Below are 22,724 nucleotides of genomic sequence, written 5' to 3'. Positions count from 1 at the left end.
TTCTCCAGTGGATCTTCCCAACCCAGGGATTGAACCCAGCTCTCTCACATTGCAGGAATAGTCTTTACTTGCAACACAGACCTACATATTAAGAACAGAGAACCAAGCGCTCATTAAATTGTACACAGGACCAAGCAATCCTTGCTTTTCCCTGTGAGCATGAGTTATATGAACTTTCAAGTTAAACAGCTTCCAGAACCTTGTCTGAGGCAGAGGCGCGGAAATTCAAAAAGAGTTAGCCTGGGGGCACAGATGATGAAACTGAGTCTGCTTTTCTTAGGGAAATTCAAGAAAAGATGCCAGAGGCAACGTGGTGAAAGTGCTAAGATGGGAGTCTCAGGCAGCATGGCTGTTGGGCCCAGCTCCAGCTGATGCTCTTGTTTTAGGTGAGCATGTCCCTAGACGATGCTGCGTCAGCAGATGGAGCGGAGGAGCCAGGGACAGCGGCTGGAACACCAGTGCAGATCTCTCCAAGTCCCACGGTCTCCCCTCATCATGGAAAGGTGGTTTTTTGGGGTTTTTTTTGTTTTTTGTTTTTTTAAATTTAAATTCATTTTTCTGTTCTTGAAGAGGAACGTGGATGCTGTTGTGCCATAAGACAGACACCCACCAGAATGCCAAGCTCCGGATAGACAGGTACACTCCTGACCACTGACTACACCTACCAAACTGACTTCAGAGACACACAGGGAAGCACATACCATTTTGATCTCCTATGGAAGAAATCTCCAAAGGAAGAGGTTTTTTCTTTTCATTCTTGACTTTTAATACTTATCTACCCCTGAGTCAAACTCCTCCAAAAATATTCATGCTAACAGATCACACCAAATATCCTATAAGCAATCGAAAAATTATGCTGGTCACACAAAGGCAGCCCTTGCACTAGCAGAGAACACAGGAAGTGTGCGTTTACTGTTTCTCTATAGTCACCAGAACCTACTGTTTAACAGATTTAATCTGGACAGGTCACAACCACTGTGTTTATGTCTGGCTTCTCTGAACCGACCACCTGAAAGTCAGTCAGCTTTCTACTGACTATGTGCTTAAAAGAGGGGGCAAAAATCACCCAAAAGAAGAAAACTAGATACGTATACAGGCCTACTTTAGTCCTAAAGCTACTTTCGGGGCTGGACTGCAAACTTGTGATATCTATGTACAAAACCTCCATGGTGGTGCTGATGTTACTAAGGAGCCACGGGTAGAGGGAGCTTCCCAGGTGGTGCTAGTGATAAAGAACCCACCCACCAATGCAAGAGACATAAGAGACATGGGTTCAACCTCTGGGTCCAGAAAATCCCCTGGAGAAGGGCATGGCAACCCACTCACAGTATTCTTGCCTGGAGAATCCCATGGACAGAGGAGCCTGGAGGCTACAGTCCACAGGGTCGCGAAGAGTCAAACACAGCTTAGTAACTTAGCACGCAGGCACACGGGTAGAGGAGGGTGGTGCTGGGTATCCAAAGTGCTCTCCTAAAAGAGAAGCATTACCCAGGCCACAGTATTCCCAGTGCCTTTGGTTGTGGCTCACTCCTGCCTCGACAGGGTGTCCTCCTGATGTGAGATGAGGGTCTGGCTCTCGGTGTGTAAGTGGAGTATGATACTTACAAACTTGAGAAGGAAAGTGTTTTCTCGCAGAGCTCCAATGCACCCAGCAAATCCCAGGATGAACATCACTCCTCCCACCACGAGGAAGAGCCAAACCGGGTCAAAGCCGCCGAGGTCGGTGATGGAAGAGATGTTGGACAGAACTCCCTGTTGGACAGACACACAACAGGGCATCAGGAGGCAGGGTCAGTTTTCCAGTATGAAAAAATGATTGCCGTGGTCTCTCTCTGCCCCACCCCAGGAAAACCTTCACAGGGGATCTGATCACATCACATCACGTCAAGAAACACTACAAAACAGAGAAAAGAAAAAGAGAAGAAAAACTACTTTCTTTCCAAGGTCTAGATGGGTTCATATTTTTGATAAAACTATATAAAGCGAAGACATGATCCCAAGAAACTGTCACTAGACCCTGTATGGAAAAGATACGGTTGTTACCTTTGCTTTCCGTATCTCCAAATACAAGTGGTCTTGAGTAAAAGCCAGATGTGTAGGAAAAACACCTTTCAACACCCAAAAGGAGTCATCCTTAAAGCCCCGGGGCATGCAGCTGCCAGACCAGAGCCAGCTCCGAGCCCTTGGCATTTCTCAGGAAAATAAGGGTAGAGCTGCAGTCTTAAAGCTAACATGGCAGCCAGCCCCAGCCCCAAGACTCTAAAAGTTTTCCAGGGAAAAACTCATCTCAGGCCTGCCCTTGAACTTTCAGGAGATCCCATCAAGCTCATATCCCCAAAGCCCACTTGAGTGATTTGTACTGATAGGCTGCCCATGTTGAGTTGCTAGGGTATTTCCTTACTCCCCCCCTTTTTTAAGGACTGGGACTTAAATGACTTAAAAATCAGAGGTTATTCCCCAGCTTGCAACCTGTTTATTCTCCTGCCAAAAGAACCCAGAGTAATTTCATGTCTCCACAAATAATACCACTTCTTTACTGAAGTCTTTTATTCCTTAAGTGTGATATCATATCAAATACCACCCAGAATCTATGTTAGAAATTATACGAGATTTTTTTTCTTTATAATGGAAGGTATATATTTAATATTCATTCTTACAGAGGCCAGCTGTTATTTTGAAACTGTGGAAGTCTATGAGTCTTAAATATCCAATATCATCAATATGTTTTTTCTTATTAAATTTGTTCTGAGCTCTCAAAATACCCCGAGTACCATGATATAGTTTGCAATAAAGCCTTTAAAATTAAACAATTTGTTTTCAAAGCATTCCCAACAACCTGGAAGAATAGGAAGCAATCATCTCCTTTTATACTTGAAGAAAATGGAAACAGAGAGGTCTGGTGGCTTGCTGAAGGTCTCACAGCTATTGATTTTTTTAGAACCAGAACAGGATACCTACTTCAATAATCCTTGTCTACCAAATGGAAGCTATTTATTTGCTTCCCAGCACTTCTCAGTCAGCACTAATCAACACTGGAGTTTAGGGTTTTGATGTTTTAACCCATTTTAAAGTTGCAGCAACGTTGAACAAGAGAATTTGTAAGGTTTTTGTTTCTTGGGGGGGTGGGGGTGGGCAGGGATCACCTTAAGGACAATAATAGAATGTAATAATAGTATACATGAGGCATAAAGGACTCTTCCAATGTTCAATTAAACCTTATGAAGAAGGCCAGAGTTTAAATAAAGTCTCAAATGAAGGGCTGAGAGATTATTAAACACTTAGGAATGTAGGGTGTATTCACTAATGTCTGGGGTGACATCATACAAGGCAACCACACCCTTCATGAAACTGCATAGACCAATGGTTTGATCCAATCTTGTGTTTCTTAGAGTTCCAAGTTCTGACCTGTGAGTACTCCACAGGGAAAAAGGAAAACACAGAAATACCATAACCAATTGTCCACCCACACAAACGATGCTGAGAGGGGAAAAAACTGCTAGAGAAGTCAGACAAAATCTAAGTGACAGTAAGTGGTACGGGTCACGCAATGGGGAGAAATCAACCTCTCCCCTCAAAATGCCTATGAACGTAAGTGTTAATACTTCAGGTCCTGATGTTTCAGACCCACTCAGCCAGGAAAGGAGAGGGCTTTGGGGCTATGTGATAACATTCTTACACTTTATAAAGTCAACTTAATTATGGGAGAAGTAGATTCAATTTACCTGGCACCAAGACTAGAAGAGACAGGAAGAGATGTCAGTTCCAGCATAAAGAGACCTTTCTAATGCCAGCAAGTCTCCAGTCATGGGTTGGAGAAGGCTGGCTGAGAAACGAGGGCTTCCCTTCATGGGGGTGTTTCCCCTCATGGGGGAGTCAAAGCTGGGAACCTCCGTCAGTAGGACTCCAGGAGGGATTCTCAAGTGAAGGGGAAATAGGGACTTACTGACCTTTAGGTTCCTTCCAACTTTAAGACCATTCTATGATTTCATCCATGTTTAATGGGCTTGTTGTTTGTGATTCACACTAGAGTCTGAGCAAAGATCAGATTGTTCCCAAACTCTCTTTGGTGATCCATGGCTTTCACAAAGAGCTCCGTGGATAACAAGGACAGTTATCTGGGGAATTCAGCAAAACAAGCAACCCAACACACACATATACACATACATACACCTGGGCCTGAAATACCAAGACATTCCCTCCCTTAAAGGCAAAAAAAAGTGCGATCCCAACTGTCAGTGGATTCCTGGGGCACTGTCCTCTCTGGGTTTAATTTGGAATATGAGAATTTGGCTTCTCAGACAAACTCATTTCCATACTTTTAGATTCCCCAGCCTGCAGGGGCAGTTTTAATTGAGAGGCCTTCAACTGTTTCCATGGAAACAACAATCATTTGGGGCCCAAGCTGGACTGCAGATCCTACTCATTTAATCCTACATTGTGGCCAAAGACAGGGCTGGAGCCAGATACTGAGAGCATGGAGGAAATAAAATTCTGCAAAGGACAGAAAAGACAACCAAGAACTTTATTTTCAATGAATTCCAGGTAGTTATCTGCTGGAAACTGACTCAAATCTTAAAACACAAAGTGCGGCAGTCAACGCCCAGTTTTCTTTTCCTTAGGATTAGGATGGCTTACCTGAATGGAGACAAGTAAAAAAGACTTTTCCACCTGTGCAATGCCTCCAAATAGTCACTAAAGAGCAGTCGCACCGCTCCTAACGACACAGAGCGACCGAAGGGGAGCTGATCTGAATCGTGGCCACAAAGGCCGAGGATTACAGAAATGATGGGCCGCGGGCAGCTCAGCCTCCCGCTGTCTTAAAGACGGGGTCTTTCCCTGGACTTTTTGATTGTGTTAAGCTCAATTTGACAAATGAGTAAGAAGTGCTAGAACATGCCAGCTGAAGAATAATTATAATTCAAGCTTGTAGTTAACAAGCCGCCGGAAGGGAAAAAAAAAAAATCTAAGATTACAGTTAAGTCAGCCAAGGGATTTAAAATAGACATTCAGATTCGTGGTAAGTCCTCAGGAATGTGGAAGCCCGCCGGCAGCAGACACCTAGGCTTCGAGGAACCTAGAAGAGGGCACCGCCCTGTTCTTCTGGGAACAGGGCCTCCTCCTCCTTGTAAAGGTTCACTCTTCCCAAACCCACTCCATGAGCTACTCAAGAGTTCTCTGGGTGAGAGAAAGCCTGAAATTCCCCTTTCTCAACCCCAGGATTTAGAATAAATATCTGTCTCTAGTGGCTGAAGCTATAAAAGGTTCAACTCTGGAGCCCCGTGCTGTGTGTTTTTCACTTTGCAGAGAAAGTCAGTCTGCAGCGAGAAACGGGTAATGAGAGTAGGGAGAGAAATACTGCTGCTATTCGATCCTGGCCTGACCATGAGTTCTGCAAGTCACTCAGGATCCTTAGACTCCATGACTGCACAAACGGGTTCTATCTGGAGCCGATTTGTACCTGAGGAGCTCCACACAACAAAACAAAGCACTGAAAACACTGTGCTTTATCGCTGCATGTATGGCTACATACACAGACACACACACACACACACAAGCACCACCAAAACTAAGGCTCTCTGGAGCAGCATGGAAACATACACACTAACATGCGTAAAATAGATAGCCAGTGGGAATTTGCTGTATGATGCAGGGAACTCAAACTGGGGCTCTTGACAGCCTAGAGGGACAGGATGGGGTAGGAGGTGGGAGGGAGGTTCAAGAGGAAGGGGACATAGGTATACCTATGGTTGGCTAGTTCAAGTTGATGTTTGGCAGAAACCAACACAGTATTATAATTATCCTTCAATTTTTAAAAAAAAAGGAAAAAAAAGAAATAAAATTTATACATTTGAATTTTCATTTAAAAAAAACACAAAAACTAAAGCTCCCAATTTACACTGGAAAAAAGTGTTGGGGGTGGAGTGAGGAACAGACGGGAGGTGGGATGGGAAGGTGTTAGATTTAAGGATACCTTTCCTCAGCTAGTTGATATTTCCAGTCCACACAGCAACTGAGTCAGTGTAAATAGTCTCATTCATGTTGACTCACTATCAAGTCAGCATCATTTATGAAACAAGCAGTTATGGAAGGAACGTTTAGGTTTTGTCTATGTCACCAACAATCCGGACATGATTTCAGCTCTAGTTCTCCATATTGACTTGAGTGTTCCGTCCTTGGGTTCAAATAACAACTTTTTAAAACTCAAACTTATTGAAAAAAATAAACTGATACAAAATGTTACCTGGCCGCCCTCCTTTGCACCCCAGACTACTGCTGATGTGAGAACACCACACACAGCCTGCATGTGCACCCCACTAGGAAGTCCAGCTCTTCCTCCTGTGTGTATCCTGCAGCAAAGCCCTGGGAGTCAAAGACATCAAGGGCACTAGATTTTGTGTGTAAGCTCAGAAAATATTCGCTGAAGTGGGATCTAATTGGCATAAGGATAAATGGGTGAGAAGCAGAGTAGTTGTCTGCATGTACTTGCTCCTTTAGTCGTTTGTGATGGCTGATGTGAAGGTGAAAATCTGAACAGCAGCGGCAAAGACAGGAAAGGAAAGAGGCAGAATGAGAGAGAAAGCCAGAGACCAAGACTGCAGGTCCCAAGAAGAATATATTCAAATACTGCAGTCTCAAGAATATAGGCGGATTCCCTATATACATATTCTTTGTTAATACACTGCATGCATGCTAAGTCACTTCAGTCATGTCAGACTCTGCAAATCTCTGTCCAAGGGATTCTCCAGGCAAGAATACTGGAGTGTGGTGCCAAGTCCTCCTCCAGGGAATCTTGCCAACCCAGAGACTGAACCCCTCTCTCTTACGCCTCCTGCATTGGTAGGTGGGTTCTATACCACCTGCACCAACTGGGAAGCCTGTTAATGTATTAAGATTATATTAAGAAAAATTAGTGTAAATGAGCATTCAAAAGAATTCTTCATATTCATACTATCTATGTGAATGTGAACGTCGCTCCATCGTGTCTGACTCTTTGCAACCCTGTGGACTATATGGTCCATGGAATTCTCCAGGCCAGAATACTGGAGTGGGTAGCCTTTCCCTTCTCCAGGGGATCTTCCCAACCCGGGGATCGAACAAACCCAGATCTCCCCCATTGCAGGTGGATTCTTTACCAGCTGAGCCACAAGGGAAGCCCAAGAATACTTGAGTGGGTAGCCTATCCCTTCTCCAATGGATCTTCCCAACCCAGGAATCAAACCGGGGTTTCCTGCATTGCCAGCGGATTCTTTACCAACTGAGCTATCGGGGAAGCCCATACTATCTATACCTGTGTCTATATTCTTGTGACTCTCAGTCATCTCCAAGTCTACAGCTATTGCTGCAGCAGAAGCAAAAACAAATTGACCATAACAAAGTGCTGCTATAAAGACAAAATGAACAGCAGCCAATTAAAAAAGTTGAAACAAATACTTTCAGCAAATCAGCCAGTGCACAAATTGGCTATAAGACACCTAGCTCTTGGTGTATCAATCTGGAGCTTTCAAGTGATGATTCACCAGTGAAAAGAGATTTCCACTATCCCCGAAGTACTAGACAGTATCTTGCAGAACTAACCAGCGGGACCAATAGGTGTCTAAGAAATAAGATACATTAATGGAACACAGCTGAGGCAATATCATTATAGCAGAAGTTTAGAGAGTCAACAAACAAGAAATGTACTGATGTACATCTGTCACCATACAAAGTGAAAGAAGGAAAGTAAAGTTGCTCAGTTGTGTCCTACTCTTTGAGACCCCATGGCCTGCAGCCTACCAGGCTCCTCTGTCCATGGGATTTTCCAGGCAATAGTCCTGGAGTGGATTGCCATTCCCTTCTCCAGGGGATCTTCCCAACCCAGGGCTCGAACCCAGGTCTCCCACACTGTAGACAGACGCTTTACCGTCTGAGCCACCAGGGAAGTCCTACAAGGGAGACTGAAATTCCAGCCACTCATACCAGCCTGCTCTAGGGTGTGGCAGAGAGCATTCCAGTCTCCTTCTGCACAAACCACCCTGTACTCAAGCTCCCTGGCTCACCTGCAATCTCCCCTGGAATCCAGAAAAAAGGGTAGTCTATAGACAAGAGCTGGGTTCGATCCCTGGGTTGGGAAGATCCCCTGGAGAAGGAAATGGCAACCCACTCCAGTATTCTGGCTTGGAAAATTCCATGGACTGTATAATCCATGGGATCACAGAGTCAGACACGACTGAGCTACTTTCACTTCAGACAAGAGCTATGACAGACCTAGACAGTGTGTTAAAAAGCAAAGACATCACTTTGCCAACAAAGGTCTGTAAAGTCAAGGCTATGTTCTTTCCAGTAGTCATGTATGGATGTGAGAGTTGGACCATAAAGAAGGCTGAGCACCATAGAATTGATGCTTTCGAACTGTGGTGCTGGAGAATACTCCTCAGAGTCCCCTGGACAACAAGAAGCTCAAACCAGTCAATCCTAAAGGAAACCAGTCCTGCATATTCATTGGAAGGAATGATGCTGAAGCTAAAGCTCTAATACTTTGGCCACCTGATGTGAAGAACTGACTCCTTGGAAAAGATCCTGATGCTGGGAAAGACATAAGAAGGAGAAGAGGGCCTCAGAGGATGAGATGGCTGGATGGCATCACTGATGCAATGGACATGAACGTGAGCAAACTCCAGGAGATGGTGAAAGACAGGCAATCCTGACGTGCTGCAGCCCATGGGGTCACAAATAGTTGGACACGACTTGGCAACTGAACAACAGACAAGGGTAAAATGTAGGACAGACAGAGAGGATGACTACGTAGGAGACTACGTTGTCTTGAATTTCAGTTACACTACTTACTACCTGAGTGATCTTGGTTCAGGTACCAAACCTGCCTAAGCCTCAATTTCCACACCTGTGAAATGGTACCCTACATCATAAGGTTACTATGAGGATATAGAAAATAATCCAAGTAAATTCAAATATTAGGCTACATCTTTGGCAAATAATAAGAATTCAATCAAAGTTGATCAGCATCATCATTTCATCACTACTAAACTGGACCAAGAGGATAACAGCGGATGCTACAGAACAGAGTCCCTGGCTCACGGCCTGTCAGGAACCGGGACCACACAGCAAGAAGCAAGCAAGCAAAGCTTCCTTGTGCCACTCCGCCATCACCGCACTACTGCCTGAATCACACCATCCCCTGGCCCCAGCCCATCCCATGGAAAAACTGTCTTCCATGAGACCGGTCCCTGGTGCCCAAAATGTCGGGGACCGCTGCTATAGAAGCATGCTGGAGGGGCCTCTAACCAACAGCTTTGGAGAGAAATCTATTTTGCTCTGGCACTTGGCCTGCCTGACCCACTTCCAAGAAAGCCATGCCCACGTAGGATGATGTCTTAAGGAGGTGGGAGGAACTGACCTGCCAGTCAACCTTCTTTCTCGAGAAATGGGAAGTCACCTGAAAGGCACTCAGAGTAAAGGCAGAAGGGAGAGAGAGGTCAGGAGTAAGCAGAAGCCACGAGCGGGTGGGAGCCAAGAGCACAAAGAAGCGGTGAAGCAGAGGAGAGAGCAGAGAGAAGCAGCCGGGTGCAGGTCAGCCGCCACGCGGCCGAGATTACACACCTCAACCAGGCCGGGGCACCGCCGCCGCTTAGAAACCCGGCCAGGCACCCTGGGCACCAGAGAGTCACGGCTCCCGGGTGACTTTCGTTCCTAAACCACGTCCCCATCCCTGTGAGGGCTCATCCGTCAGGGGTCTGATCGGCCTGGTATGTCTGTGTGCGTGCGCTCAGTCACTGCAGCTGTGTCCGACTCTGTGCGACTCCGTGGACTGTAGCCCATCAGGCTCCTCCATCCAGGGGTTCTCCAGGCAAGAACACTGGAGTGGGTTGCCGTGTCTTCCTCCAAGGGAACTTCCCTACCCCAGGATCGAACTCCTCTCTCTTACATCTCCTGCCTTGGCAGGTGGGTTCTTTACCACTAGCACCACCTGAGAAGACGCTGGTATGTCTCAGTCAGGATGTGAAAAACCAGCCCATCTTCCCTCCAACTTCCATCTCCTCAGCACCTCATGCATTCAATAATCTCTGGAATTTAAGTCATTTCTTTCCAGGGTTCTGCAATCAAGGACTATGTTCTGAGTGTTACTGTTTCTTCCAGTAAGAGGTTTCTACACATGTGCAGATATGAACATGCAAGCAAAGCTCCAGGAGGGTTTCAAACCCATAAACCTCAGGAGTACCTGTGGTTTTCCCCAGCAGCGCAGAGCAGCCTGTGTGTGCCACCTGGCAAGCTTCACTTTCTTTTCTCTCAACTCACGCAGCAAAAAAAAAAAAAAAAAGAGCAAAAATAGCATCAATAAGCCCCTAAGGTCTGGGACTCTTCTGCTTTGGCATACACGAGCACATTCCTTCCAGCGGCTGGATGAGAAACAGAGAGACAAGCCAATGGTATGTGCAGGCACAGCCAGGCCAGATGGGCCCCTTTGAAATTTATGATCCTGCATCCCGCCTTGCCCACCCCTCTCTACACTTCACTGGGTGAAACGGGCACCAGTTTTCCTAGAATAAGAGAGGGAGCAGCATTTCCCTACTTGAGAAAGAATGCCAAGACAGGACAGTTTCAAGAAAATGAGCCACTTGGAGGGGGTGGTCCTGGAAAGCTGGTGACAATGACCACAGGAAGTCCAAGCTGGGCCACAGGGCCACCTGCCCCCAACAAGTCATCAGAGATCCTCTACAGATGTTAAGGACAAGTTGCTCTGCACACCCCAGAACCCCCGTCTGGCTAAGCAACTGCTACAGAATCCAGGGAGAGGATGTAGAGAGACAGGAGCTTGCTGGGACTGAGCAGTTCAGGGAGATGAAAGGGCGCAGGGCAGCATAACTCACAGCCTGGCAAAGAGACACGAGGTTAAAGGAAGACCAGACGCTTTCAAGACATGTGGTTTCCCGTATTTTTCTTGTCAGAAAAGGTCATGGTGAGATTCAAGTAATCCTCTCTTAAAGATAAAAAAATGGCCATGACCTGCTTTTGTGGTGAGAAAGAAGAAGAGAGACAGTCATCTCTCAGGGCTCCAGAATATCCTGCAACCGAGCCTCCGATGGGGAGGTCAGCCATGTGGTGCCCTCGCTGGTACCGTGCTCAGGCCAGGAAACCACCACCACCACCACCTGGGTAGAGCAACTGCCTCTTCGAACAAGGAAACACAGCCACCTGCAAAAGTGTCATTTTTCAAAAACCCAGCATGTTCCGAGACACTCTCCAGGTATTTCATGTCCATGTGCAGAAGATAAGAAACATATCCAGAATATTCCTAAGTAAAAAGTTTAAACTGAAATATGTAATAAAGGCTCTGATCACAGTGTCCCTGCAACTAAAGCAAAAAAAAAAACCAAAACAAACCCCAAACAACAAATGAAAGTGTAATGTAATGGTAGGTGATCACTGTATCCTAGAGCTTCAGAGATGCACAACTCATTCAGTTCCTGAGCAAACAGTTTCCTGGGAATCATCTGAGAGGTGCCAGGTACTGTGCAAGTCATGGATATTCAGAGTGAACGTATGGGGACACCCTCAGGAGCTAGTCTAGAGGGGGGACAGGTTAGTAGGAGGGTTCTGGGCAGAGGTATTAGTGTGTGTTACGTGAGTGTACACAGGAGGGGCAGGAGGTCATGTCAGCAAGGGCAGAGACAAAGTGGCAGGACCTGGCCCACCACGGGGTGTACGTGTGACTGTCACAAGTGGTGAGAGGAGACAGAGGCTGGTGGAGCATGGCTGGGTTTGACTCTGAAGGCATTCTGAGCAGAGGAGGGTCACACGTGAATTCAGAAAGCTCACTCCTTGGGCAGCAGGTAGAGGCTAAGGAAGCTGCTGGGAGGTCCTGTGGTGATACTGAATTGTGGGATGAAAGCCATGTAAGGGCTACAGACTGAGCACTGACTCTGCCAGGCTCAGAGCTACCTGGATAATTTCCCCCTCACAGTTAACTTTCCAGGTACGACTATTTTCCCAGGCAGGACACAGACCCAGAGATGGAGTAACTTGCCAGGTGACCCAGGTGAGAAAGTGGCAGAGCAGGGGTTTGAGCCCAGAGCAGTGTTCCAACCACGATGCTCTACTGTCTAAAGAGAAAAAGCAGCAGTGGGCAAGACTGTTCTTGTTTCCAATGTAACATCATATGTGCGTGCATGCGTGCTAAGTCCTTCAGTTGCGTCCAAGTCCTTGCAACACTATGGACTGTAGCCCATCAGGCTCCTCTGTCCACGGGTTCTCCAAGCATAAATACTGGAGTGGGTTGCCGTGCCCTTCTCCAGGGGCTCTTTCTGACCAGGGATCAAACCCAAGTCTCTTATGTCTCCTGCATTGGCAGGCAGGTTCTTTACCACTAGTACCACCTGGGAAACGTATACCTGTCTCTAAAATGTTAAGAAAAATACGATAGTCTTATCTCACACTTTACTGGTCATGATCTGAAAACCCAAATGAATAGGAGATGACCTCCTACTGTGTGTGCACACACAGACACACACACCACGAAGCAAAGAACTTCCTTCTTTTGCACACCTCAGTGAAAGCAAGGGGATGAGGGGCTGGGTTATAGAATGCGATTTCTCTGGAGAAAGCAATTGCTGTGTTGTGTGACTCCACTTCCTAGATAAGGGAGCAGATTTCTTTTCATCCAAAACCTAGTAAGGAAGTTTCAAGAGGATCCCTGAGGAAGCTCGGAGACACAAGGTCTAGGCAGGGGTACTGGGTGGCCACCTAGAACAGGGATGCCCACCGAGCAGAGGGGAACTGCAAGGCAGAGGGACTCTTGGGGAAACTTTAAAAGGGCCAAGGCACCATCCCCTTTACCACCTGCCAGGGTCAGAGAGCAAAGCTGCACCGCCGTTTCTGCCCTGGCAGGAAGTGGGAGAGAAACCTCTGGGGGATCAGGGAGGGGGGACAGGAGGAAACAGGGGGCAAAGGCCTCACCCCTTCCTCTCTCCAGGGGCCCAAGGTTGACTGTGCCAGGCAAGGCAAACATTTTAAAGCGAAGTGAGGTTTGGGGTTTCAATTTTTATCCAGCCCTGTCTAATAACTGGGCTTCCCTGGTGGCTCACATGGTAAAGAATCCGCCTACAGTGCAGGAGACCCGGGTTTAATCCCTGGGTTGGGAAGATTCCCTGGAGAAGGAAATGGCAACCCACTCCACTATTCTTGTCTGGAGAATTCCATGGACAGAGGGGGGCACCAGTCCATGGGGTTGCAAAGAGTCGGACATGACTGACTAGTATTTTCATTTCTAAAAACTGGGCCTGGACTGGTGCCTAAAATGAGAATGTGTGTGTGCTAAGTCGCTTCAGTTATGTCCAACTCTGTGCGACTCTGTGGACTGCAGTCACCAGGCTCCTCTGTCCATGGGATTTCTCCAGGCAAGAATATTGGAGTGGGATGTCATTTCTTCCCCCAGGGCATCTTCCTGACCTGGGGTAGGACTGTGGTATCTGAGGGTGGACAACAAAGACACTCAATTTTTGATCCACCTGAATTTTCATTCCTGATAAATTTCTCTGCAAAAAAGTTTACAGGGACATACAAAAAGAGAAAAATTAAGGGTTTTTCCCCTAACGTATTTCATGCCTCTGCTAAGCATACTGGTTACAGCACCTCAGAGCACAGGCTGGCTTTCCAGGTACTCAACAAAAGCTGGTCAGTTTGCAGATTTTCAACGGCAACAGAGAACCTGTGGGGATCACATGGACAATTGAGAACGAGATGCAAACGTACATTTCAGTCCATGAAATGAAGCCTTCAAAAGTATTCTCGGCATCTCAGAAATGTCTCCTTCAAGTACTTTCTCAGGGGAGGCAAGCATTTTTCTCTTTAAGTTGCCTGGGTAACCGCTTCCACCTACCACTTCCCTCTGGCTACCTTGACCACCACCATTATGAATTGTTTGAATCACTGAATCTCCTCGTCTAACTTTTCCTTCCTGGGAAAATTGGGAAAGTTCTTCCAAGTTGAGCCTTCTGTACAATCGTGACAGGCAGCAACCAGTGAGTTCTGAAGTGAGACTGGCATTACAGATAGTGGTCAGGGGGAAGGCCTCCAGGAAAAAGACTCACCCTTGTCCCCAGGACAGCCTGGGAGAAAGCTGATAAAGACTAGAGAGCTCCTCTCATGGCCAGTCTGCCTGCCAGGGTCAGCCCTGTGCCCCAGCTCCCTCCTGCCAGGCCAGGAGAGGGCAGTGACAGACGAGACAGGGGACTCAGGAAGGAGACCCCGTGGGGTCTGCAACAATGTACACAGCTCTCCCGACATTCTCATTCACGTGGTCCTGAGCACCCGGCATCCAAGATGCAGGAGGCACCCAGCTAGACCTGGGCATAATGGGCTGAAGAAGACAGGCTTCTCAAGGAGCTTCCAGGTCAGACAAGCCAGGCCAGGTTCACCCTCCACCCAGAAGGCTGGTGCTGTGTGAGCGGTGGCAGGAGGCGCAGGAGGAGCCAAAAGCTCACACTGAGGACCAGGGAAACCCACTTTTCCCACTTGGAAAAGCCGAGTCTCCCCCTTGCACTCAACAGTGTTGGGGGCAGCAGCCCTACTTACGACTGTCAGCGATCTATCACCCAGCCTCTTGCCCCTACCTAAGAATTAAGTCAAAAGCATTACCATGGGAATTCCCTGGCTGCCCAGTGGTTAGGACTCCTCGCTCTCATTGCCGAGGGCCCAGGGTTCAATCTGGATGGGGGAACTCAAATTGCATAAAATCCTGCACAAAGCAGGGAAAAGGTATAAACACTGGGCAAAACGGAAAAGGGAAGATATCCCCAATTCTTCTGAAGTCAAGACAATCATACACAGATTACCACTTACATGCTAGAAATAATTTTTTTTCCTCTGGATGTTAGAAATCTGCTGTTTCTAACACTGAATGAACCCCTACCATATCAGATACCAGAAACCGCATATCACTTTACTTCCTTCTAGGCTGTACGAACTGATAATATGCTTACTAGGGTCTGAATGATAGAGCCAGGGCTGAAAAGAATGCTTTCATCTTCCCTTTGCGCATTCATTCTCCCACGAGCAGGCTTCTTGAATGTCTATTACGTGTCAGCTAACATTCTAAGCACTAGAGTGTAGCAGTAAACAGAAGTCCCTGTTTAGGGGGAAAAAAAACTGTGTGAGTGGTAAGTCCTTTTACAACACAGAGTGGGGGAAAAGCACACGGAAGTGGGGAAAGGGGCCAGGACTAGCGTGAGAGTGGCTGCTTCAAATAGGCCAGGGAGGCCCACAGACGAAGGTGGCCCTGCAGCAGAGACCAGGAAGCAGAGGCAAGCAGCTGTGCAGACCTCTGGCGAAGAGCGCACCTCGCAGGGGATGAGTGGCACAAAGGCCCCGGGGTGGCAGGTCCATCCGAGATGGTGGAGGAGCACGGGCGGGAGCGCCCCAGGGGCGGGAGTGTAGCATGGGAAAGGAGGACCCAGAAATAACACAATACTGTACTCAGCTTTGAGTGAGACAGTAAATGCGCTGGGGGGCTTGAAGTAGAGACGAGACAGGATTCTGCGTTATGCTTGAAAGAATCACTCTGGAGAATTCCCTGGCAGTTCAGTGGTTAGAAGTCCACGCTTTCACTGCTGGGGGCCCAGGTTCAAACCCTGGTCAAGGAACTAAGGTCTCGTAAGCTGTGAGTGCGGCCAAAAGCAGAGAAAGTAATCATAAAAATAAAAAATGAATAAAAGAATCACTTTGGCTGCTGTTTGGAGACGGCCAGGGCTGGGAGTGGAGGCACAGAGCAGAGGCTGGGGAACAACAGAGGCGTCTGTACTAACAGAGGCAAAAAGCGGCAGCTTAGACTAGTGTGTAGAAGTGGAGGTGGTTGGAAGAAATCATATTCTCAGTGCAGTTTCCAAACAGACCTGACAGTGTTTGCTGACAGACTGGATGCAGTATGAGAAGAAAAGACAAGGGTGTCAAGAACACCCAGGCAAGTGAAGAGGACCAAGCCGCCATCTCCTGCAACTGGGAAGAGAAGGTGTGAGGGGAGAAATCAGGAGTATTTCTCTGGGCTATAAAGCTTCAGAAGCCTGGCGGGCCTTTCAGCAGAGATACTGGGCATGAGATTGGGGTTCAGAAGAGGGCAGGACCACAAATGTAAATTTGAAGTCATCAGTGATTATTTGGAGAAGGAAATGGCAACCCACTCCAGTACTCTTGCCTGGAGAATCCCATGGAGGGAGGAGCCTGGTAGGCTACAGTCCATGGGGTCGCAAAGAGTAGGGCACGACTGAGTGACTTCACACCAGTGATTAATGATGCTTGAGGCCTTGAGCCTGAACGAGAACTCCCAGAGCGTGAGTGAAGAGAAACAAGGGGTTTCTCCAAAATTCAGAAGTTCAAGAGGAAGCTGGACTTTGCAAACAAGTATGAGAAGGCACTGCTAATGAGGTATGAAACCCAAGAATGTGATGGATCTTGGAAGCCAAGTAGCAAAGTGTTCCTGGAAGAGAAGAATGATTAAACATGCCTCAGTCCTCACTTGACTGATAAAGGTTTCTGGGTACCTGGGCAAGAAAATGATGTTCAATGAGAAAGTGCCAGCCAGGTTCATATGAGTCCTAGGCTAGTTGTTCAGAGAAAAGACAAGATGCAGAAAGACAGTCTGATACAATGACAAGTAGATGGATTAGAGACTCCTTGACTAATGACACCCAAGGGCACACACAAGTCAATGATGTCAACCCCAAAGGAAATTTCCAGTGACATGTCACTGGGTTCTGTCTTCAGCCTGCTCAATATGTCACTGCCTTCTAACAGTGATAACTATACTTGACTGCAATCAGAATAATACAGGAAGCTTGTAAAACAGAGCCTCCTGGTGTCCACACCCAGACCTACTGAATCCGAATTTGCCAGGTAGCACTGGAGCAAGGAGTTAAAGGAAGGTCTGAGTTAAAAGGAGGACTTGAGCGAGGATGTTGATCAAAACCCAGCTGAGTGGAGTGGGGAATGTGCTGGTTGATGGAGCACAGAGCTTCCAGCTCCAGAGCAATCTCTGCAGGTAGACAGACAGGTAGAACAGACCTGGGGCAATCTGGACTCTTGAATCTGCCTCTGAAAATCAGCCAGATGTGAGATGGAGGGAGGAAACCCAGCGGACCTGGACCAACCTGAGACCACTCAGTGATACACTGTGTGACCTCAAGTGGTACTGAGCACAGACAGGAGAGAGGGGACGTGATCCGGCCATACCCTCTACGGCCCCTAAAACATCCTCTCCCTGGAGAAGGGGACCCATAGGGAGGTCAGAGGAGCGAGATCAAGATGGCAGAGGGATCCCCCACCTCCGCCAGAGCCTGGAAACTCACAAGGAAACACACCAAGGACTAAATACAGAGAAGGGCTTACAATGGGTCCCAATGGGGCAGACCTACATTCCATGAATGAAAACCAGTAGGACATGATTCTAATTTGGCAGGAGGAAGGTCTTTCTAACAGTAAGAAGAACCCAGAGAAAAGTGGTGAGTGCTTTGCCCCAGGAACTGTTCAACTTCTATACACTCCAAATTAGCATGAATTGCAATGTATTACTTTATTTCTAGATCCGCTGGAGGAGGAAATGGCAACTCACTCCAGTATTCTTGCCTGGAGAATCCCATGGACAGAGGAGCCCAGCAGGCCTCAGTCCGTGGGGTCGCAAGCATCAGACATGACTGAAGTGTAGTTTATGTATATCAGCATGCCCGTCCTAGAACAAACTAGCACTCATAGTTCATGTATATATGCACGCCCATCCTAGAACATGCACCCCCTGAAGAATTACATGCCCAGAATCAAGCGCAAGCCATGCCCCATGCTGTGTGCTCAATAATGTTCTTTGAATGGATGAGGTGATTACTGCCGGACGCTGCCAAGCTTGTTGTGGAGGTAACTCATGCCACGTGACTGTTAACGTTCCTTCTAAACTCGCAGATCCTATGATTCCTGAAAAACTGCACATAAACCAGTTTCCCCTGGAGACACATACATCTTTTGCATCTTGACGGTGATCTGGAAGCTAGAGTAAACGTATTATTTAATTATTAAGTCTAATATTCAACTGTAATATTAGTCCTAAATCTCAGGCTGGTATTTTTAATGATTTTTGCCTCCAATGTTTCTGTGCTCCACATAAAAATGTGCAAAACCCCATCTATTAAAGAAATCTGATCCTTCCAGCCGTGACCCAGTTTGGGGATTTACCCTCTGGGCTTCTTTTCAAGTAAATGTCACCACATCTCCGTTGGGGGGATTTACTGATTCACAGGCTGGTGTGAGCCGCCCTGCAGGTGCACGCGGCCGTCACCCTTGGCTGGCTGCGGTTCACCTCAGAACATCATCCCAGCAGTGGCCTGGTCTAGCTTAGAACTTATCCCCAAGGGCTTCAGCGGAGCAGCCTCTGCAGCTACCAAGTCAATCAATGAACATCACACCCTCCTTAAGAGACCCCAGAACAAAGCCGATTCTCAGTCCACAGATCAGAGCCTGGAATGCTCCTAAAATCTGAGGCAGCTCTCAAAGACTCCATTCTATGCTGGTGCCCATGTAGAAGTGGACACACTCCGCCAGGGCATCCAAGGAAGGGAACCATGTCCCAGAAAGCATGTACCTTACACCAGGCTCAGTGTGGGGAGCCACCCCACTTCATCCTCACAGCAACCCTACAAGCTGACTCGATAAACCAGGGAAGGGTACCCAGAGACGCTAAACCACGTGCCCAAAGTCACGCTGACAGCAAAGGAAGGAGTCAGTATTGAACTCTGGTCTTTCAGCCCAGAGCTGTGCTTTTTTTTTTTTTTTTTCCCCTCATGGCAACCAGAGTGATCTTAAAACAAAAGCCAGATTAGGACACTCCCTTAATGCCCGGGCCTCTACAGGCCCCTGCCCCTCCTGGCTCTGCCTGCCTCTCTGGCCACCTGCCTTATATCTAGCTCTCCCTTTCTACTGGCATTCTTTCTGTTCCTCGGAATCGCTACGTGCCTGACTCAGGGCCACTGGACTTGCTACTCCCCCAGTGCTCTGCAGACCGCTCTTTACTTCATCCAGGTCTCTGCTCCAGTGCCCTCTTGTCAGGGAGGCCATTCCCAAGTGCTCTATCTAAAAGAGATCCCTTTTGGGGTTTCCTTGGTGGCTCACTGGTAAAGAATCCACCTGCCAAAACAAGAGAAACAGGTTTGATCCCTGGTCCAGGAAGATTCCTCATGCAACTAAATCCATGCCCCACAACTACTGAGCCTGCGCTCTAAAGCCCAGGCACCATAACTACGAAGCCCACAAGCTGCAACTTCTGCAGCCCGTGCGCCCTAGAGCCTGTGCTCCACCAGAGAGGCCACGGCACTGCAATTGCAGAGTGGCCCCACTCACCACAACTAGAGAAAAGCCCGCACAGCGATAAAGACCTAACACAGCCAAAAATAAATTAATAAAAAGTAAGAGAGACCTCTTCCCCACCACTCTAAGCAGCCCTTACTCTATACCTTGCGTTTCTCAGCACTCATCCACACCTGCACACGTGTTCCTGGCTAGTTAACTGCTGGTGCCCCCACTAAAAACAAGCCCCACGGGACAGGGACTCAGCAGCATTTGCTGCAGCATCCTCACCCCCAGACTCAGGGCCCAAACACATGGCCAGTGTGCACCATACTGAGCTGTCACATGTCCTGTACCCTCCGCTACCTCCGCGTAGTCCCAGCTCACAGAGTCCTGCTACACAGTAGCTGGGCAACCCCGGCCAGGTAACTCCAGCTCTGCAGAGAAGCCTTCCCTTTGCTGATACCAGCCCTGAAAAAGGAGGGAACTGTTATTTCATCCCTCCCTAGAGACCACATCATCCCCTTGCTCTGATATTTGTATGATACTGTCGGTTTTAGAATTTTGTGATTTTATCAAAGAAGAGACATCAGGGCGACTGATGAGACAAAAGGATAATTATTTTTCACAAAGAGAAAAACCTTCAAAACAACATATTGTCTGCTTATTGCTAGAACAGACAATTAGTTCATATAATGCCTTCCAGCATCTTTTCAGAGCAGATAGAAATAGACTGATTAAAGGAGAGTTATACAAAGCTATAAGATCTGGCCCTGAACCAAACAGAGGGCTTCTAAAAGTGGAATTTCTGAGATTCCACCAGTACAAACCTTCAGGCTTATAAAGGGATCAACACAGAAACTGATCATAATCCAAAAGAAGGTCAGTTATTCAACAGAAAAGTTTCTGGAGATAAAATTCTGTTTTTGGAACTTAATTTGTTTCCCTTGACGTATAGTCACCACTCTTCCTCATAAGGTTGCTGGAAGGTGGTTCATTTTCCATAAACATTTCACAATCTGTACAAGTATTCTGAAAATAAACAGACGGCGGTTCAATTTCAAAACTCTGGATTTACTTTGAGTTTTACTGGATACAATCTATCTAAACATTGTTTTACTTGTGGAAATGCCTTCTTGCAGCTGAAGGGCTTTTGTTTGCTGGACTTTCTTAGTTTTTCTCTCCTTTCCTAATACATAGACCACTTCAAAGGAATGCCTGACTCCAGGCCTTGGTCAAGCTCCGAGGGTGAAATGTCAATGTGATAAGAGAATGGTCTTCTGGGAAATTTTCAGCTAACGTCTTAGTTTACAACTTTTAACCAATCCATGCACTCCCTTACTCTCATAGGTGGGGGATGATAAAGCTTTACTGTGTAGCCAAATACCAGAACAGATAAAATGCTGCCAATGATCTCATGTCCAAAGAAGGAAGAAAAAAGGAGTATGTATTTATATTTTAATTCCACTGCTTGGCGTCAGAAGGAGAAGCTGCAGCAAAAAACTTAAAAGGTATGGATGGGAAGGGAAGTGGAGGAATGGACACAGGGCAGTGTTGTCGTGAGGATGTTATTTACATAATAAACCACCCAGAACACTGTGTCTTCATATAGCCTTCTCCATAGATCCAGATTTATTCTTTTACTGTGCGATATTTGATGACAAAGTTTGGATATTCCTTAACATTTCCAATCAGCACACAAGTGTTCACACTCTTGAGCAACACTGATAAGTTTATCTGCTTTTCAAACATGAATTGTATCTAGTTTCTTCCATACGTACCACACGCACATAATGTTCACACTCAAATATAATCTTCATGGCTTGAATAATCTTCCAAAGGGTTTTTAAAAAAGTAAAAGAGGAAAAAAAGGCTCCAGGTGCTTATTTAGTATTGTCAGTATTATTTATATGCATTATTGAAATTCTTATGCCAGAGTGAGGCCCTGTTCCATGGGAACATGTCTCTCCAGCTAACTGATAAAATTCCAATTACACATTCTGTGTTATGCACATGTGTTGTTACTTCTGTAATTATTTTGGTGCAATGACCAATTTAGGCTCCATTCTTGAGTCTTTGAACTGTGACATTATTTTGGGGGGGTACTTTTTCGTTAAAGAGCCATGTTTCCATACACTTGGCAGTCATCAAAGAGGAAAAAGAGACAGCATATAACATGCAGCTTCTTACAAACAAAATGTGTGTATTTTAATGATGTTTGACTTACTTTTTCATTCCACGCCCAGAGTCCGATTCCAAGAAATGCTATTCCCAAAAACTGAAAGAAAGCAAGAAAATGGTGTAAGTATGAGAGAAAATGCCATATTTTTACTAGTACAAACAAAGTTTCAATCACTTTTTTGGGGTTACTTTATCTGCTGAGAAAGTTTTCTCTAAAATCTAATGGTCTTCAACAGGAAAAGAAATACCACCATCCCCTTGATAAAATTATTACCGCATTAAGAACAGCACTTGCTTAGAAGTCATTCAGATTATAAAGAATAATAATTAGGTAGAATCTTGAATAAAATTAAAGTCATCAGTAATGTCTGATGCTGCCTTTCTGGACTGGAGAGGAAGCAGTGAGTACCCCATAAACCTAAGCATGATGTCATTAGAAAACAAAGAACTAGGGGCATGAATTTAGCAGAGTTGGAGATTTTCTCCTTGCCATCATGCCATCATGAATGGGCTAGGGCAGGGAGGGCCTGCAGAAACGCCCAGTGTCCCTCAGTCAACTCTTTATCACCCCTTCAAAAGGGAACAGGACCCTTATCAAGTCCAGGATGACCCAAAGAGAACACCTGGAATCTTAGTCAGAAACTTATAATACTTACATTGTAGTTGAAAGGGCTTTCATGACTTGGCCTAAATTCAGAGCTATAACTTCATGCATAACACAGAGCACACAAATAACATGCAAGGTTGAGCTGAAAATACATGGACTCAGCCATCCATCAGCTGCGTTGAGTATGGGGCGAGAGAGAGGAGCAAAAGTAACCAGGGGGATAGTTCGTTTGAATCAGTTCTCACAGCATTCCATCTCCTTTAAGAGACACATTTTTCCAGCACACTTTAACATCTCTGAAATTGGGATGTGTCTTAAAAATGATGGTGTCTCAGTTTAATTGCTTTTTCTCCCCCCTTGACTGTACCTCAAATAATAGTGTGTCTTATAACCGGAGTTCCACAGGTTTGGTAACACATAGCACATGGCTGTCTACCCACTCAGAGCTCAGTGATCAGGACTGGGTGTAACTGGCCACAAGGAAAGACACATCTTAGTCCTCGTCTTGATTATCCACAGCAACTCTGAGTTTCCTCTCCAAACAATGAGGTGAAAAGAGGGTGGGCAGGTTGAGACTGAGGGTCATGGCGCACGCTATTTATTTTACTAACATCTTGATCAAGTT

General features: G+C 46.5%; 1 protein-coding gene across 1 annotated transcript in view; it reads right to left on the bottom strand.

Moving 5' to 3' along the window:
- TSPAN5 (tetraspanin 5) overlaps positions 1–22,724 on the bottom strand; it is a 183,407-nt gene that overhangs the window by 13,299 nt on the left and 147,384 nt on the right. The window contains exons 2-3 of the mRNA XM_069592986.1: positions 21,539–21,589; positions 1,606–1,752 (exon numbers count right to left, since the gene is read on the bottom strand). Of these exons, the coding sequence (XP_069449087.1) occupies positions 1,606–1,752; positions 21,539–21,589 (198 nt within the window). The remainder of the gene's footprint in view (positions 1–1,605; positions 1,753–21,538; positions 21,590–22,724) is intronic.

Source organism: Ovis canadensis, chromosome 6 (assembly GCF_042477335.2).
Source record: "Ovis canadensis isolate MfBH-ARS-UI-01 breed Bighorn chromosome 6, ARS-UI_OviCan_v2, whole genome shotgun sequence".
In the NCBI taxonomy this organism is placed as follows: Eukaryota; Metazoa; Chordata; class Mammalia; order Artiodactyla; family Bovidae; genus Ovis; species Ovis canadensis.
This window is presented reverse-complemented; position numbering and strand designations above follow the sequence as displayed.